This window comes from Alosa sapidissima, chromosome 15 (assembly GCF_018492685.1).
Source record: "Alosa sapidissima isolate fAloSap1 chromosome 15, fAloSap1.pri, whole genome shotgun sequence".
Lineage (NCBI taxonomy): Eukaryota > Metazoa > Chordata > Actinopteri > Clupeiformes > Clupeidae > Alosa > Alosa sapidissima.
The window spans coordinates 16,454,192-16,471,497 of record NC_055971.1 but is presented as its reverse complement, the minus strand read 5'-3'; the positions used below and the strand labels follow the sequence as shown (position 1 = coordinate 16,471,497).

Genomic DNA, 17,306 nt, shown 5'->3' with positions numbered 1-17,306 from the left:
GCGAGAGAAGAGGTCCGTAATGACGAGGATGTATTGGTAGGCGTCAGATGGCCTCCCGAGAGACAGGAAGTCCAACGCCACAGTCTCGAAGGGATAGCTGGAGGGGATCGGACATAAAGGGGCTTTTGGCAACGCACCAGACTTCGCCACTACACAAGTGGTGCACTCTGCTGCCCACATCCGTGCGTTTGTACTTAGGAGGGACACCATCTTGTCGCCACTTGCATGGCCCCCGGCCTGGTGGTAATCCCCCCAGAGTCTTCGGGCCTGTTGTTTTGGGACGATAACTTGGTCCACTGGCTCACCGGTGTCTGGCTCCGTGACACACCTCACCAGTACTCCGTCTCGCAGCTCTAGTCGGTTCCACTCTCGGAGGAGGCAACGCAGCTGTGGGGACAGAGAAGAGCGGTCATTCTCTGATGGGAGCTTATTGTTCACCTTCCAAGCATGAAGGAGTTGCAGATCCGAGTCCTCCTTCTGTTGTTTACTCCATTCCATGGGCCTGCTGTGCTGTTCCGGGGATATGGTACACCCTGCCACATGCACTACTGGATTTGTTGCTTCTCCTGGAAGTCGAGACAGAATGTCCGTGTTTCGGTTCGCCGTCCCTGTTCGGTAACGGATTTCGTAGGAGATGTTTGCGAGTTGGGCCACCCACCGCTGTTCTGTCGCACCCAGGTTTGCCATATCCAGGTGAACCAACGGGTTGTTGTCTGTAAAGACAGTGAATTGTGCCCCCCCACAAATAGTCTTTAAACTTCTCTGTAACAGCCCATTTTAGTGCTAGCAGTTCTAGTTTGAAAGAGCTGTAGTTTTGATCATTCCGCTCACCAGGGTGGAGGCTACGACTGGCGTAGGCGATGACTCTTTCTCTCCGATCTTGAACTTGGGCTAGCACTGCACCCAGGCCAATCAGACTAGCGTCCGTGTATAGTCGGAATGGCAGCTGGAAGTCTGCATAGGCAAGGATAGGGGCGCTGAGGAGGGCTCGCTTCAGATGGTCGAATGCAGCCTGGCAATCGGCTGTCCACTGGATGCGGGCAGAGGGTCGGTTGGCCTGACCTTGGAGAAGTTGATGTAGTGGGGCTGCTACCTTGGCGAAAGCTGGAATAAACCGGCGATAATACCCGGCAAAACCCAAGAATGATCGCACCTGCTTGACAGTTGATGGGGTGGCCCAGTCCTGGACTACCGCGGTCTTGTCAGGGTCTGTAGCAACGCCTTGCTTACTGACAACATGTCCACACCATACTGACAGGTATGTCACACTGCGCTGGAACAGGTGGCACTTGTGAGGCTGTAACTTTAGGCCATGTTCCTGGAGGCGGGTGAAGACCTGTTCGAGATGTTTCAAGTGGGCGTGGAAACTTGAGGAGTACACTATGATGTCATCAAGATAGATAAGAAGATAATCATATACTTGCGCTCCCAAGCAGCGTTGCATCAGCCTCTGGAACGTAGCTGGGGCGTTGCAGAGGCCAAAAGGCATTCGCTTAAATTGGTAGAGCCCAAAAGGTGTGGCGAAAGCGGTTTTCTCCTGGTCTCCAGGAGCAACTTCTACCTGCCAATAACCGCTGACAAGGTCAAGGGTGGAGTACCACTCAGACTTACTCAGGCTGGCAAGAGATTCTTCAATCCGTGGCAGTGGAAAAGAGTCCTTGTGGGTTACCGCGTTGAGTTTACGGTAGTCCACGCAGAACCTCAATGAGCCATCTTTCTTTTCTGCGAGGACTACTGGAGCAGCCCACGGGCTAGCACTTTCCTTAACCACCCCACTGTCCAACATCCCTTGCAGTAAGGTCCGTAGTTCCATGTAGAGTTTTGGGGGAACTGGGCGGTAGCGCTCTCGAATTGGTGGTGCCGTGCCAGTGGGGATCTGGTGAGTGATGACAGCCGTCCTCCCGAAATCCTCGTCGTTGGCTGCAAACACATGGGACCACCTATGCAATAGCGCCTTCAACTGTGCCTGCTGGTCGTTGTTCAGTCCCTCGCCACACAGGGACATGGCTGGGTGGTCATCAACTGGAGTCTGGTCAACATGCCGGATATCAACCTCAACGACATGAGGTCCAGCGTTTCGCAGCACCAATCTTGACTGTCCCAGAATGTCTTGTTGATCAATCTGGCTAACTGAAGCCAGGGGGCGTCTCTGAGGGGAACATTTCTGGCCCCCACAGTCAAATGCCCCCCGACGTCAAAGATTAGGGTCAGCCCCCCCGGGGCAGTCATTCTATCAGTGGGATGCCCAAGGCAGAGCTATCTGCAGAGACTGCGGGGAAGCTGGCCACATCCAGAGATTCTGCCCTCTGCCCTCAGTTTACGTGTGGTAATGAATGAAGCCATGGAGCGGCATGTCATGCGTCAAGGAGATTAGACTGCGCAAGATTACATAGGCTACTCTACATTATGGTTTGTCTGTTTATTGTATGATACAACAAAATGAAAAGCTACAGACCATATTCATAGATTTTGGTGGAAGTGTAGTTTGGGTGAAGACATTAGGCTACATTTTGTAGTTAATCCATGTCATTTAATTGTTATTTTTTTTATTCGGTTTCATATTCACGAAAGCTGGTAACAATTTGGCCTTGGCCTTACGCACTGATGTATGTGGAGGTGCGAGTGTGACAGTGTTTTGCAATGATGTCATTTAAATAGCGTCCCCCCACTTTAAAAATCACCACTACACCACTGAATACGCCTGTAGAAGGATAAAAATGTTGTTTCAAGGCATCAGCGCATGGATAACTCTGGGGAGGGGGGGGGGCAGTCAAGAAGTGACTGGTATTTAGCAGACTGGGGCTGTTCGCTGTTGCAGCTGAGAATTGCTCTCAGTGTAATAAATCTAAGTGGTTTATGTGCAAGGGTCTAGATTTGCGTATACATGGACCAGAGGGACATGTCTATGCAAGTATTTTGGGATGCCATAATTGTCCATACCAATACCTTACCAAACTCATTTCTATTATTTTTTTTTGTGAAGTCATATTCATTCAAACGTGTCTTCATTAAGTGTACACCTCCAGGACAGCCAGTTTAGACATCCTGAGACGCTGCGACTTGAAGGGAATTTATCTGACAGCATAGGCTAGTTGCATTAGTGGCAGACACAGAGGAGGTAAGCAAGTTATCAGGAGTCTCTGCTGAAACCAAACCCTTGTTTATGTTTAATATGAAGGGCAATTCCACACAAAACTGTCATGCCCTTAACACCAAGGCAATGCCATGGTATGGTATGATGTGAATAATGATTAGTTGAAATTTGAGCATTCACTCTTCTTGGTTGTAGAACTTACATGAAAAACGTAATCATTCGCATCACACAAATACCATGGCATTTAGTTGGTGTTACAGACGTGACGTGTTTGTTTAGGGCAATTCCATGCAAACCTATCTTCATACACACAGATATAAAAATATGGTCAACAATTTAAGAGAGTAACTAGGTTCATTTATTTTACTTCTGAGCACAAGAAGCTCCAACAATTCAAATTTATTAAAAACCTCTTACAGCAGCAGGTGTCATACCATGTGGGAATGGGAGGTTGGGGTGAAGATGTACTAAGATTTTAAAAAATTAACAAGTACACAGAGAGACAATGTTTGTTGTTTTGTTACATTACAAGGATACAGAACACATCACATTATTTAAAAAGAGAACAGAGAACAGAATCACATTTTAAAGAAGCTATATGTTGTTGTTAAGATGTATTAAGAAGCCTTTAGAATTTTTTTCTTACCTCAAATCAATACATTAATACACTGTCAATCCACAAGCCTAAACTAATTTTAAAGACCTTTCACTAGTAGTCTACCCTATCTCAGGCATACTGGGCCATTGGATGATCACTCCAGTCAGGCAGACCTGAGAGCTTCTGCTCAGTGGCAGACTCTATTGGCCAGCCCCAGGCCTTGAAGAAAGACAGCAGGTTCCTGTTCACCACTTTGGAGAAGGTCTCGGCATATGTGTTCATCTTGCCGTTGTTGTCCCGAGGCACTCCCTCCATGGTATGATAGGTAGCAAAGACCTTCTTAAAGGCATCCCAGCCAAACTGCTCTTGGAGCTGATGATGAAGATGAAGGGAAAAGTTAAGGATGAAGGCTTCTTTAGAGTTTCATTTTCATGATATCTAGTGACTTTTTACTGTTTCACAAAACAAAGACGTGATACCTGTAAGTAGGTCTCAAGGGCCACCCATTCACTCCAGTGTTTAAGGTCTCGGCCTCCCTCGATGTACTTCTGGGTCCTGTTCAATCTTTTAGCAGGTCTCAAGCACCTATGGGCTTTTGCCCGGTGCAGGTCAAGCACCGTCTCAGATATATACACAGACCACAGGTTGCAGGTGGCCTCAGTTGTGTATGGCTCAAACTCCCAGACTTTTGTCTGCTGGTTGTGGCCCAGCTCATGCAGTATTCCCCAAGCATTTGTTTTGGTGGTTATCTGTAGTAACTCCCGGGATGTGTTGGTGTTCATCATGATTGGGTAGCCAGAGTGCAAAAATCCTTTTGTTAAACAACATAAAATCAAACTCTGAATATAATAATATAAAAAGTACATGAAACATGTAGATAAATGCCTATTGGTCAACAATCCCTTCTTATACCAATAAACTGTTAAACTAAAAGTGAAGTGTTTTGCATGTTGTATTTATATGCATTCATAAAGCATGTATAAAACATCATACTAACCTTTTGAGATCTGCACATCTCCCACAAACCGTTCCTTGCGTGGAAACTTGGCAGATTTGGCTGCCAGGTCAGCTACACCTCTCATGATGGCATCATATTGTTCAGCTAGCACATCTGGTTGCTCCAAGTCTCTAATAAACTCAGAGTTCAGAGTGATAACTAGGTTCTCAAACTCCAGCTCAGCCCATGGTGCAGGTTCATGCCGAATACTATTGACCCATTCATGTACACTGGTCTCCCCTGAGAATGAGAGACATGATTATCACTGCCTGTTATATGAAGATCACGGCAACCTGTTAAAAAATTCTGTGAAATGTAGTACAAAAAAGTCAGTTTTAGTTCTAGTTTGGCTCCACATAATAAGACCAAAATAAAATCAACTTAGCGGGTTTTCAGGCAAACTTTCGACAGTACTCAGTGACCTCGAGAAATGCAGATCTATGTGAAAACTCCTCGTATTTCTCCTATAACTTTACCTTTATGACTGCATCACATAAGCCACTGTTCACATAGGCCACATTTTTATATTCAAATGTTTTGCTTAGATCAGGTCTGCCTATCTTACCTATCTCAAGCAATTGATTAAAGGGACACCAGGCAACGTTTTTGTGTTAATTACTCATCTTCGTAAGTCGGTATATGGTTAAATGACTCATTACAGGGCGAATGAAGACTCTCTCGCCCGCCCCTACTGCCTGTAGGAAGAATATCCCGCTTGCAAGTTCAGTGTATCGTACCCGCCGACCGAAGCAGGATCAGTTTACAGCACAGAGGCAGGCTAACGAAACGCTAGCGTTTGTTGCAAACGTGTGTATAATGGCAGAGCCGGCGAAGAAGCAGCAAAAAACCCTTGACGGAAGATGCAAAGAAAAGGAAAAGAGCTTCAGACCGAGCGAGGGGGAGTTTTGTAGAGAAAAAGCATCAGGCTTGCCTGGTGTCCCTTTAATCCCTAAATAGCCTACTCATCTTAGTTCATCAAAAGGATTGAAGTTCACATTATTCAGAATTTTTTCATGGCCTTGAAATGCTTTTATGCATCTCTGTACCCTCTGTCTCTTCTTCCCGGGGTTCACTCTTTATTACGACATCCCGTTATTACGACGACCCTCTATTACGACATACCGTTATTACGACATACCTCTATTTAGACATGCCCCTACTCCGATTTTTTTTAGTAGGCCTACCGCTATTCCGACATTACCAATCCTCATTTTCAATGTATCTCTGCAGTTCCTGTATGCTATCAAATTCCAACATCCTAGATGCATGGATGAGCTGTAGTCAAGTTATCTGCACTTGCAGACATCAACAATCCACCCGCCATCCACTCCAAACAATGTTTTTCCCAATAATTGATATCCTTACGCTCCAGTAGCCTAAACCATTTCAGTGAACGTTCAAATAACCCCCAGAGTTCAGTGTCCATCAGGGTGTTCAAACTGGGTGTGCGATATTCAAGTTGCTTAGGCTATTGCATTTTAGAGGACAATGATATACGCATTTTGGCTTGCCAGCAGGTTGGATAAACTCAATTTAGCCTACTACACAATAATGTAGGCTAGGCCTATATTTTTTACATGTCATGCGTGCAGTTGTTGAATTGCACATAACATGTCTGCATATTTATTTAGTATTCTTTCTCTCGACTCTAGGCTAGCGCATGCATCATCATGGCCCTATAATTGTGCAAAGACAGACAGGATATCCGACGCTCCTTTTACAGTAAACCACTTCACAACGAACGTTCAAATAACCCCCAGAGTTCAGTTTCCATCAGTCCCAACATTTAGAAACATAATCGAAAAATCCAAGCGTGAATTGGGTGTGTTTTGATTTTGAGAGAGACTGGAGAAGGGCCGAATGTCTCACAGCAACTGCGATAACCTTGTTTCTTGAAGGCTATCCTTGCCTCCAAATATCCACATCTAATGAGGGTCGGCGATCCCCATTGACGAATGTCAGTGTACGACACTAAAGCGCACGTAACTAGGACATAATCACATTGATTTAAGTACAATGATAATTGTACTGGCATTTATATTAATACAGTAATTTCCCGCATACGCTGCATCATGCATAATCCGCACCAAAGGCCGCACAAGTTTCATATGAGCTAATCATGTAGGCCTAATGAATAGTCATATTATACTCTTCAGCCGTGGTCATTGCAAATTGATTGAATTTTGTTCGTGTGTTGTTTAAAGTTGGGACGATCACTGTAGGCCTATGCTGCCCATATTGGAATAAAAAAATAAAGGCCCACCCTAGGCCTAGGCCTATACTTCGCAAGTCCACTCCGTTGAAAAATCCTGGCTACGCCACTGTTAATGACCTCGTGTCGGAATGGCAGGATGTTTGAAAGAAATGGTCAAGTGTCGCTACTTCGACAATGGAAAAAAAAAATGTCGCAATAGTGGGACGCTTGAAAATCGATGTTAATGCCGCCACTTCGACAATTAGACGCCAATGTCTAAGTAGCGGCATGTCGGAATTGCATGTAACCCTTCTTCCCACACGAGTCTTTTAACTTTTACACTTCAATTTACACAGTGCTACACAATGGAGAGTTTGAATCTTGGAATAAGTCACCCAAAGTTGATGCATCTAAATGGTAGCTTTCTATCACTTTGTAGCTTACAAGTCAATGGTAGGATAAGACATATTAACTTAGTTTGACTACGTTATCAAACGGCTAACAATGTCTTGCTAATGTAAGATAATTCTTACACAATAGCTTCTTGTAAAGCATCCTCAGGAAAGCTGTTTTGCCACAAATGTTCTGGAGAACTCCCCAGAACTCAGTCACTATTGGGTGCCGTTGCCATGTCACAATAATGAGTGTTTAGATTCCCTATGACAGCGGTTCCCAACCACCGGGCCGTGGCCCGGTACATTCCTAACCGGGCCGTAGCCTACGACATGAGTTGATGCATGCAAAAACTAAACTCAATTAAAAAAAAATGCATGCAAACTAAACTCAATTTAATTCGCAATAATGTCACGTTTTTACATGACATAGGCCTATATGCAGTTGTTTGATTGCACGCATGTTTGCATTTTGCAAGGTCTATACACAAATCCGGCGAAACACGGAAGTAAAGCAGCGCCGCCATTACTGCGTGGCCTTGCTGCTAAGGAAGTAGCGAAGTAATGTGTTGGTCCTGTAGGCGGCTGTAGCAGACGTTAGCTGTAGATGCGAAATCTTCTTTTTCTTAATTTTTATTTAGTACGTATGCTGTCCAGTGATGCCAGGAAAAGCGTGTTGTGTGGTCGGCTGTTTTAACAACAGTAAGAATATACAGACCTAGAATTAAACCGTTTGTGAAATTCACAAACCTTTGTTGCACATTGAGTGCCCATGTTTACAGGCTTACGGATTACACAGAGTTCCTTGTCGAGTGGAGGACCAAGATGTGCGTTAAAAGTGGATGAAATACATACGATTAATATAATAATCCTGAATACCTGTAAGAACATGTATTTAACTGCTACAAGTGGTCGTGGCTAATAGTTATTTGCAACTTCTGAAGCTTGTGATATTAGCAACACAGCTACTAATGATAGCATTCGGCTTATTGTTGTCATTAATTAATACACGTCTTAATACATTATGTTGTAAATAAATTACCTTCATTGGTAAGTTTTGGCCACTGCCTGACATCTACCCAATGTTCCCTTTCACCTGACATTTTTTCATGAGCAGGATCTCCTATTTGATATTCTCTGACAGGATGCTTTCATTGAAAAGCCATTAGAAGGCACTGGCAAGTGTCACACCGTCACACTCTGCAGGCACGCAGTAATGGCGGCAGGCAAGATGGCAGCGCCCATAAAGTTTGCGGCGGATTGGTGTATACGTCTGTCGGTCCCGCCTTCAACACTTTACATATTGCCTTCAGCACTGCGCAGCCTCAGGTCAGCTCATGATCAGTTCTTGGCGAACGGTAGTGTCACACGAAGTTAGCTAAACTGCTAGAATGAGCAACAAAAAACCAGCATCTTTAGCAGGTCACTGGCCAGAGTGTTTGAGTTGCGAGAGCCGCTGCAGAGATTTCTTACAGAAAAAAAGTCACCGTTAGCTGGGTGTCAAAACTCGCTTACCTGTGTGACATATTCGGGTTGCTTAATGACCTCAACCTGTCACTCCAGGGGAGAATGACGACTGTCTTTAAACTGGCAGATAAAGTCGCTGCATTTAAAGCCAAGCTTGTTTTGTGGGGATGACGAGTGGACTGGGGTGTATTTGATATGTTCCAAACAGTAGTGGGAGGTTTTGGGAGAGACTGAGGCAGGGCCCTTTCTCTCGCAGCTGGTGCGCGATCACCTTCAAATGAGTTTGAGCGTTACTTCCAATCCTCCATATTTATGGTTACTGATATACTCCAAGTCTCTGGCCCTCTCTTAGAGCCAGGCATAGTGAGCTGGCCCTCGGAAGAAAAAGTTTAGGGACCACTGTACTATATACTATAGGCTACTAAAAGAGGCTAAAAGCCCAATAAATGTGTCACAAGTAATAGCCGAATATAAGAGACCCCTTGCCAAACCCATTTCAATTAGGCAGCACTACACCACCACGAACAAGCTGTCATTAAGTTTTTGCGTTTAGTAGGCCTACAACTTTTATGACGTGACGTTTCTTGGGCATTTAGCTTCACCATCACGTCAAGCTGTAGGCCATGCTCATCTAGGCTATGGATTTAAGTGGCTTAAAGGCAGCAAAAGTGGGATATAGTGCAACTGCTTCAGCATAGCGTATGTCACTGTCTGCTCACGTTGGTGACCGGACAAGGGCAAGCACACTTTTGCAGTTCCCGCCGGAAATGCAGTCTAGTTTCATCAGGAAGCTTCTCCAACACACATCCCCAACATACTTACAGCACACTGCCCCCCCCATACACAGCACATTGTCTCATGAGGAAGCTTCTCCAACACACATATTGCACACTGCCCTCTCCCCACATACACAGCACACTATCCCATCTCCCCTGTCATCCCCCCAACACAACCCCCCCCCCCCCCCCATAAATGCACAAATAGGCAGGCTGACATCAGACATAATTTCAGTGCATTTCTTACTTCCAGTAACTATATGCATGTGACAATAAACTTCCTTGTATCCTTGTATAATAAACGATTTATTGAATGAATCACATTGAATGACCTCTGTGTATGAAATGTGCTATATAAATAAACTTGACTTGACTTGACTTGGGCATTCAGCTTCACCATCACGTCAAGTTGTAGGCCATGCTCATCTAGGCTATGGATTTAAGTGGCTTAAAGGCAGCAAAAGTGGGATATAGTGCAACTGCTTCCACAAAACAATTCCTCCATAACTGTGTATTTAATCATTTGATATGTGGATGACTTTCAGTGGACTAAACAAAAGGTAAAGATTTTGTTATCACAAGGCTAGCTGGTTTGTTATATGGCGAAGCATATAGCCAACTTTGTTTGCAGCAGTGAAGCTGAGTTTGTTGTTAACATTGTTGGTAACTGTCAGGGAATTTAACCCCAACATATATACAAGAACCACAACACGTAGTATGGCTTTGCCCACAAACTCTGGTACCAAGAGGAGAGCCTGCTAATGTAAGGAAGAATTCCTCACACCATCAGTCTCTGACTCTGCAGCCCAAAAGCTGTCTCTTATTGTACAGATGCACACAGAAAATAGGAAGCAAGACATAGTGACTTCATTGTGACATACTCTTATCTCACCCACACACACACAGGGTGCAGTTCCTGTCTGTCTGGGTGCACACTTAACTTGTACTCTCTGTTCTTAGAACTCAGCACAACAACATTTAACTTGAACTCTCTGTTCTTAGAACTCAGCACAACAATATTTCTGTTTACACAATGGTTATACAATGATGAATTTCCTTACAGTAACGTAAACGTTTCTTCAGTTAGGAGCAGTAGCCTACTGTTTTTTTTAATGTTGCATTCATTTTCATTGGCAAAAGCTAGCCTAATATGCATGAGAACCTATATAGATTTGAGGGAGCTGCAGCTGTTAGCATCAGCACGGTCATATTAACACAGCAGACACTAGCCCAGTGAAGGATCGTGTAACCCCATCCCTAGAAACCAGTTTCAAACCAAGCTTGCGCTGATATGCATGATCACTAATCAAATTGCTATTTTCTGACAGAATGAGCACAACCATGCAGGTTCTCTGAATCTCAAGCTCTTTAGCCTAGCATCTTAATGCTGTATTCACAGCACGGTGAATGACAAACGGTGACAAAATGCTGTTGTTTATGAGTTCATAGCCTGGTTATTTATCAAGAACTATATCACGTTTTATATGTTATTATGATCACTCGCATCGCACCATGGGGTTACTGTGTAGGTAATGCTACGGTTAACTTAACATGCCCACCATTACACTTGGAGAGATGTTAGAAACTTTTAAACTTTTTTTTTAATTCTCCTGAGACGCTAGCTCGCTCATTATCTCAGATCAGTGAAGAACTACCAGAGAAAACGTTGGGGAGAAAACTCAAACAAGTTAATGTTAGACTTAGACTAGCTGTGTTACAGTTTCTCGTTGCAAAATTAAAATCTCCATGTGTTTTTGTATGCTACACGCAGTCTCAAAAACACTGTTTACAGCTCTTGAGTCACGTAGGTCATTTTTTTATAACGATAATTTATAGGCCTAGGCTACACTTATGGGGTGGGTGCTATTGCGTTTTCTAAAGAATCTCCCGTCTTGGTTTTGTACAGAAATTAATATTAAGTGACACATAAAAGGGAGAAATAAATGTCACCTTCCGATATTTAGCAGGCTAGGATAACTACACAGTTTACACAATAATTACACTGTGTTATAAATATTGTATATCAATGCATTTATTGTCTGTCAATTACCCAAAATTGTGGCTCTGTCTCTCATTGAACAGTAGCTTATTTAATGCATTCTAATCCACTGTCAATCACTTCCGGGAACTTTTTGAAGTTTACATGAACCACGTGACCTTAACGAATTTTGAACACCTATTGTCGCAACTCTACCTTTATATGGCTCTGGATATACCCAGCCATGACGTTTACTGTTTAATTAGCTTGTAATATTATTATATTTTTATCACATAGAGAACACCTAATGAACCTAATTTCACCTAATGGGAAAATGTTTTTGGCCCAAGGGGTTTTTCATTTGTAATTACAAGTATAAGTATATGTTCTCTTTTGATCCCGTAAGGGAAATTTGGTCTCTGCATTTATCCCAATCCGTGAATTAGTGCAACACACTCAGCACACAGTGAGGTGAAGCACACACTAATCCCGGCGCAGTGAGCTGCCTGCAACAACAGCGGCGCTCAGGGAGCAGTGAGGGGTTCGGTTACAAGTCCGAAGCGCTAACCAGTAGGCCACGGCTTAAAGTGACCTTATTTAACTCTAAGTTGAACACGTTTGTCTGTCAAAAAACCACACCCATACACTTTTAAGTTTTAAGCATTAAATAAATGCTTAATTCCATTGTTATCACGCTTAGCCAGTCCCACAGGTCTCAGATTGATGGCCCTGTGTTGGAAGCAGGGGCACTGCTAGAAAAGTTGGGCCCTATGACAGACAATAATTCTGGGCCTCCCAATAATATATTGGGGGGCTCTCTGGGGGGGCCCTGTCAGTGCTGGCAAAGCCATTCCTTTCATTTGTTCCTTACCAGATTTATAATATGGTGCTCGAACAGCCTTTTGCACCACTATCTCCACTTCTTCCACGTCACATTTTGGTGGGGCAACCAAGTAGATAAGTCCACCCCAGAGGGTCCACACCTGCACTGTGTTACTGCCCACAGGGAAGCGCACACACACCACTGGTGCTCGTCTCAACTTTTTTAAGTGCCGAAGGTCATCAGACTGGCAGCCAATCTGCACCTGAGGGATGTCATAGAACTAGTTATACTATACTAATTAGCTAGCTTCTGTTGATTCGTGAAGTAATTTTCCAGAACACATTACTATTTTTCAGGTCGGTCAGGGATTGTAAGAATATTATTAGCCATTTTCAGCTTACCTTCCAACCTTTACCCACTATTTCTGCGGAAGTCTTGATATTTGTCCTCATACCAGGGGATAGGTATAGACCAGTGCTGATCCATTCTTCACCATCTGCAATGCGGTCACCATATACAAAAGCAAGTATAAATACAAAGGTGTACAAGGCAGACATTATCACTACTTGGCCATATAAACTTCATTTTTGCGTTTAAGGTGTGATCATGGAACTGACCTCTTGTGCTAGCGCTGATGCACAGCTTTGTGTTACTGACAGTTGGTAAATCTGGGACATCCTTGATGAAGTAGGGCAGAAGTGCATCTGGACACACTTTATACACCTCACAGGCAACTTCAAGGAGCAGGCGATCTTCAGTGCTACTCACCGGGTGGCTTTTAGACACTTGTGGGACTTTCTTAACCATATCTGTTAGAATCTTGAGCACTGACAAGTAGGAGGCACAGTGATGAGCAGACATGGAAAGATAAGCCGTACACTCCCTTCTCATCTTCTCAAGACAGCCCTTCTGATCTTCACTGAGGGTTTGGCTCTGGGTCATGTAATCAACAAAAACGGGCAGAAACTGATGGAACTGGTACACCTCCACTAATTCCTTTCCAGACTGAGCTTTGTATATTCCTTTTTCTAGGATGTTGGGCAGGAGAGAGAGACCCATTTCATTGAGAATGCGGTTGCCTGGATATTTTGTCAGTGCATCAGTTCTGTTGTTACAGAGAGCCCAGTGCCAGGCGTGTCCCCCTATCAAGAGTCCGCCTCCCTCAGCAACAAACCTCTGGATTTCTTTGCTGATGTCATCCTTGTCCGGGGTGCAAACATAGACACTGAGGTCATCCTTAAAGTCGGTCACCTGACACTTCAGACCTGACTTGCTTAGACGATCTGCAGCTCCTCTACGGCTGCGCGAGACCCCAACAAGACCATTGCGTCCCTTGTCCAGCCAGAGCAAAGCATTCATTAAGAAGCGGGAAAAAGGTTCATGATTTAGATAGCTTCCGTGGGTGGCTATGATGACTCGCCCCTGCCCATAGTGAGCTCCAGCAAGGTAGGCCTTGCCATCAAGTGTGGTACCAATGGGGAATGCTAGTGGGCCATGGACGAGGACCTCTGATGGCAGCATATCACCTCGAGTATCGAATTCAGAGACTCCATCCAGCAGCACCTCAAGGTCCACTTTTAAATATTCTTTCACCCTGATATGAGATGAAAATACAATAACAAGATCATTACAATTGTGAATCAAAATCTGGTGGGTTAAGAATAGACACTGGGTTAAAGAATACCAAACTTCTCCTTTAAGATACTTACGAATTTGTGGACCATCTGAGTGAAATTTTCGATGGGACAGTCATCTGTCCATGTGACCCTTTGTGCTCAGTGATGTAAATGCCAGCCACACTGCACACCTTGTTTCCAGCAAAGTTTATGAGAACATTTTCACCTGGATATTCACGCCACTGCCAGGCCTGTCCAGCAATAAGGACCCCTCCTCCCTCCTTCAGGAAGCGCACCAGCTCCTGAGCAAATGTGCCCACACTATAGGCATCTGCAATATAGACTCCCAGATCACTTCTGAATTGGCAGACCTCGGCTTGAATATAAGAGGAGAGATTTCCCACAATGCTCTGGCAGCTGGAATGAACTCCTACTTTAGCCCTCCCAGATGAGGGTTGAAGCCAACCCAGGGCATTGTTAACTAGGTCTGGGAAGTCTTGAAGGTACGCCTCATGCCCCATCACCACTATGCGGCCAAGGCCATAGCATGAGGCAGCTATGATGACCTGATCCTGGGCGTTCACAGCCAGAGGAAACGCATGATGACCATTCAGCAGCAGCTCACTGGGTACTGACTGCTCTTTGAAGTTGAGCTCCTCTATTCCACGCAGCAGAGTAGAATAGGCTCCCTCAAGTGCACTTTGTTGAAGAGTAAAAATATTATAAATTAGTCAGATGTTTGTAGCTGATATGTGTCACATTAAAGCATTCAAAATGTTGTCCTTATTGATTACAAATGATAAAATGCTATGCAATGGACAACGGATCAGCTAATATAGCCTTAAATCAGATTTTAAGCATACGCAATTGCCAAGCCTTGAATTAATAATGTCTCAAAAATATATAATGTTACTTACAATGATGACCATTTAAAAGGAATGTTTGATGAAATTGGCACACAGTCATGCTTCCCATACTGCCCTGTAAAGTAAATACCAGCCACACTGCACACCCAGTTTCCTGGGAAGTTGAGTTGCACATCTTCTTCAGGGTGTGTGTGAGACCAGCGCCAGGCCTGTCCAGCAATGAGGACCCCTCCTCCTTCCTTGAGGAAACTCATAAGCTCCTTACTAAATGGGCCCACATTATAAGCATCTGTAACGTAGACTCCCAGATCAACTCTGAATTGGCAGACCTCAGCTTGAATTGAATTGGAGAGGTTTCCCATAATGCTCTGGCAGCTGGAATGGACTCCTACTTTAGCCCTCCCAGATGAGGGTTGAAGCCAACCCAGGGCATTGTTAACTAGGCCTGGGAAGTCTTGAAGGTACGCCTCATGCCCCATCACCACTATGCGGCCAAGGCCATAGCATGAGGCAGCTATGATGACCTGATCCTGGGTGTTCACAGCCAGAGGAAACGCATGATGACCATTTAGCAGCAGCTCACTGGGTACTGACTGCTCTTTGAAGTTGAGCTCCTCTATACCACACATCAGTGTGGAGTAGGCTTCTTCCTGGGCCATTCTGGGTTGATTCTGTATGGTGGTATTTTGAAGAGAACTTTCAGCTGTTATATCTCTTGGTCTGAAATGCCAATCCTTTTTGCTTTGGTTGGGGATTCAGCATATCTAAGAGAACATACAAACACTGGAAATAATTTCTTTGCATTTTGTGATTGTGGATAAACAGACACATACATCTAGTCTACTATGGTATGCATGCAATATGTCCTTTGACATTGAAAATTAGCATTTAATTATCTATTTATGTGTTCTGTCCCAATCTTCCAGCTTTGAGTTCTCATCGATAGAATTTGCATCCTATTGAAGAGTTATTTATGAAGAAAAATCTGTCTGTCTGTCTATTCATCTTAAAGCAACACCAAAGAGTTTTTTGTACCTTAAAATAATGTTTACAAAATCGTTTCAGTGGTTCATCAACTCGTATAACAGGGTGAACGGCACTTCTGCATTCACTTTGTGGCCCTCTATCGGCTATAACCACACTAGTTTGCCAGATTGGGTAGCGGATGATCTGTAGTTCAATGGAACGAATGAGACATAAGAAACTACAAATTTGACTTGCATTTGATGTCAATACATCGTACTTTCATAAAATCATGCAACAATTCTATCTTGTCTGTGGACATTGTTATTTGCAAAGCCGGTGCTGGATAAACCAGACGGTATATATAGTTCTGTATACAGTCCATGGCAGTGTTTTTCAACCGCTGTGCCGGGGCACACTAGTGTGCCGTGAGAGATCATCAGGTGTGCCGCAGAAAATTACCCAAATGTCACACACTGGTCTAGAAAAGCAACTGTTGCTTCAAAGAATTTATAACCACATGCTCTCATTGATTGTATGATTGCACTATTTGTGGTATGCAGGCATTGTACAACGGGGCCCCCATATCCAGTATTCACAGAATCATCACATATCCAGTTCATAACAACAATTAAATTAGATAGTCACCTACAAATGAAACAGAGGGCGCTTGTTTTATTAGGCAGGTCCATAATAAGGCCATATCTGTGTATTATATGCAATTTTAGGCTATGGTATGTTTATTTTTTCTTCACACAGGATGTTAGTGTGCTGTGGGACATTTTAAGTGTCAAAAGTGTGCCATGGCACAAAAAAGGTTGAAAAACACTGGTCTATGGGATAAACAAATAGTGCGCGCGACAGAGGAAAAGTTCTTTGGTGTTGCTTTAGCTTAACACATCTTTAACAAGCTATAACCAGTGAAGGTGAGAATACTGAACATTCCTTGACATGTTAGGGCATGGATGGTAACATGGCTACAGGCTATTAGGCTACTTATTTCAAAAAGAAGTGAAGGAGAGGCTGGTTCCGATGTCTAAGCAGTATTTCTTATTTTAAAGAATATTAAATATGTCATCCGTGCTCATTACAGACTTTACTTTTGCTGTTTCTATTTGATCATTTGCAAGCTGAAATATTTGAATAGTGCTTTAAATGTACAATGTCGGGAAGTAAAGGAGGCATGAATGCTGCTGCAAGGTGCTCAATTTGTGCGCAACTTTGATCGCTTCTGGCAAGGAAAGTCGGCAGGGAGGCACAAGGGTGTGGATCATAATTAACAGTCTTTGACATTCCACAGCATTGATGGCAACTTGGCTGAAGTCTATCCATCACCCACTGATAGACTTGTGAGCTAGAGTTGCATCAAAGCGTTGTCATTGTTGCAGAGCATAAGGCTACTGGAAATCACAGATGCATCAAGAGAGACAGTACATAAATGAACAAAGTGCATGGTGTCATAATACAGTCTCATTTAAGATATTTAAATTATCTTTTTGAGTCCTCATCTTTGGCGTGTCATATATGTTTTGCTAAATTAAA

The 17,306-nt window shown here is 43.8% G+C and overlaps 1 protein-coding gene across 1 annotated transcript; it reads right to left on the bottom strand.

Moving 5' to 3' along the window:
- Nucleotides 1-3,483: 3,483 nt before the first annotated feature.
- LOC121683711 (TRPM8 channel-associated factor homolog) lies at nucleotides 3,484-15,460 on the bottom strand. The gene is made up of 7 exons (XM_042063464.1): nucleotides 14,853-15,460; nucleotides 12,937-13,913; nucleotides 12,721-12,815; nucleotides 12,368-12,581; nucleotides 4,690-4,929; nucleotides 4,172-4,503; nucleotides 3,484-4,064 (listed from the first exon to the last, which is right to left on the bottom strand). Exons 1-7 carry the CDS (start codon nucleotides 15,458-15,460, stop codon nucleotides 3,822-3,824), a joined length of 2,709 nt encoding a protein of 902 aa, XP_041919398.1. The 3' UTR covers nucleotides 3,484-3,821.
- Nucleotides 15,461-17,306: the final 1,846 nt, after the last annotated feature.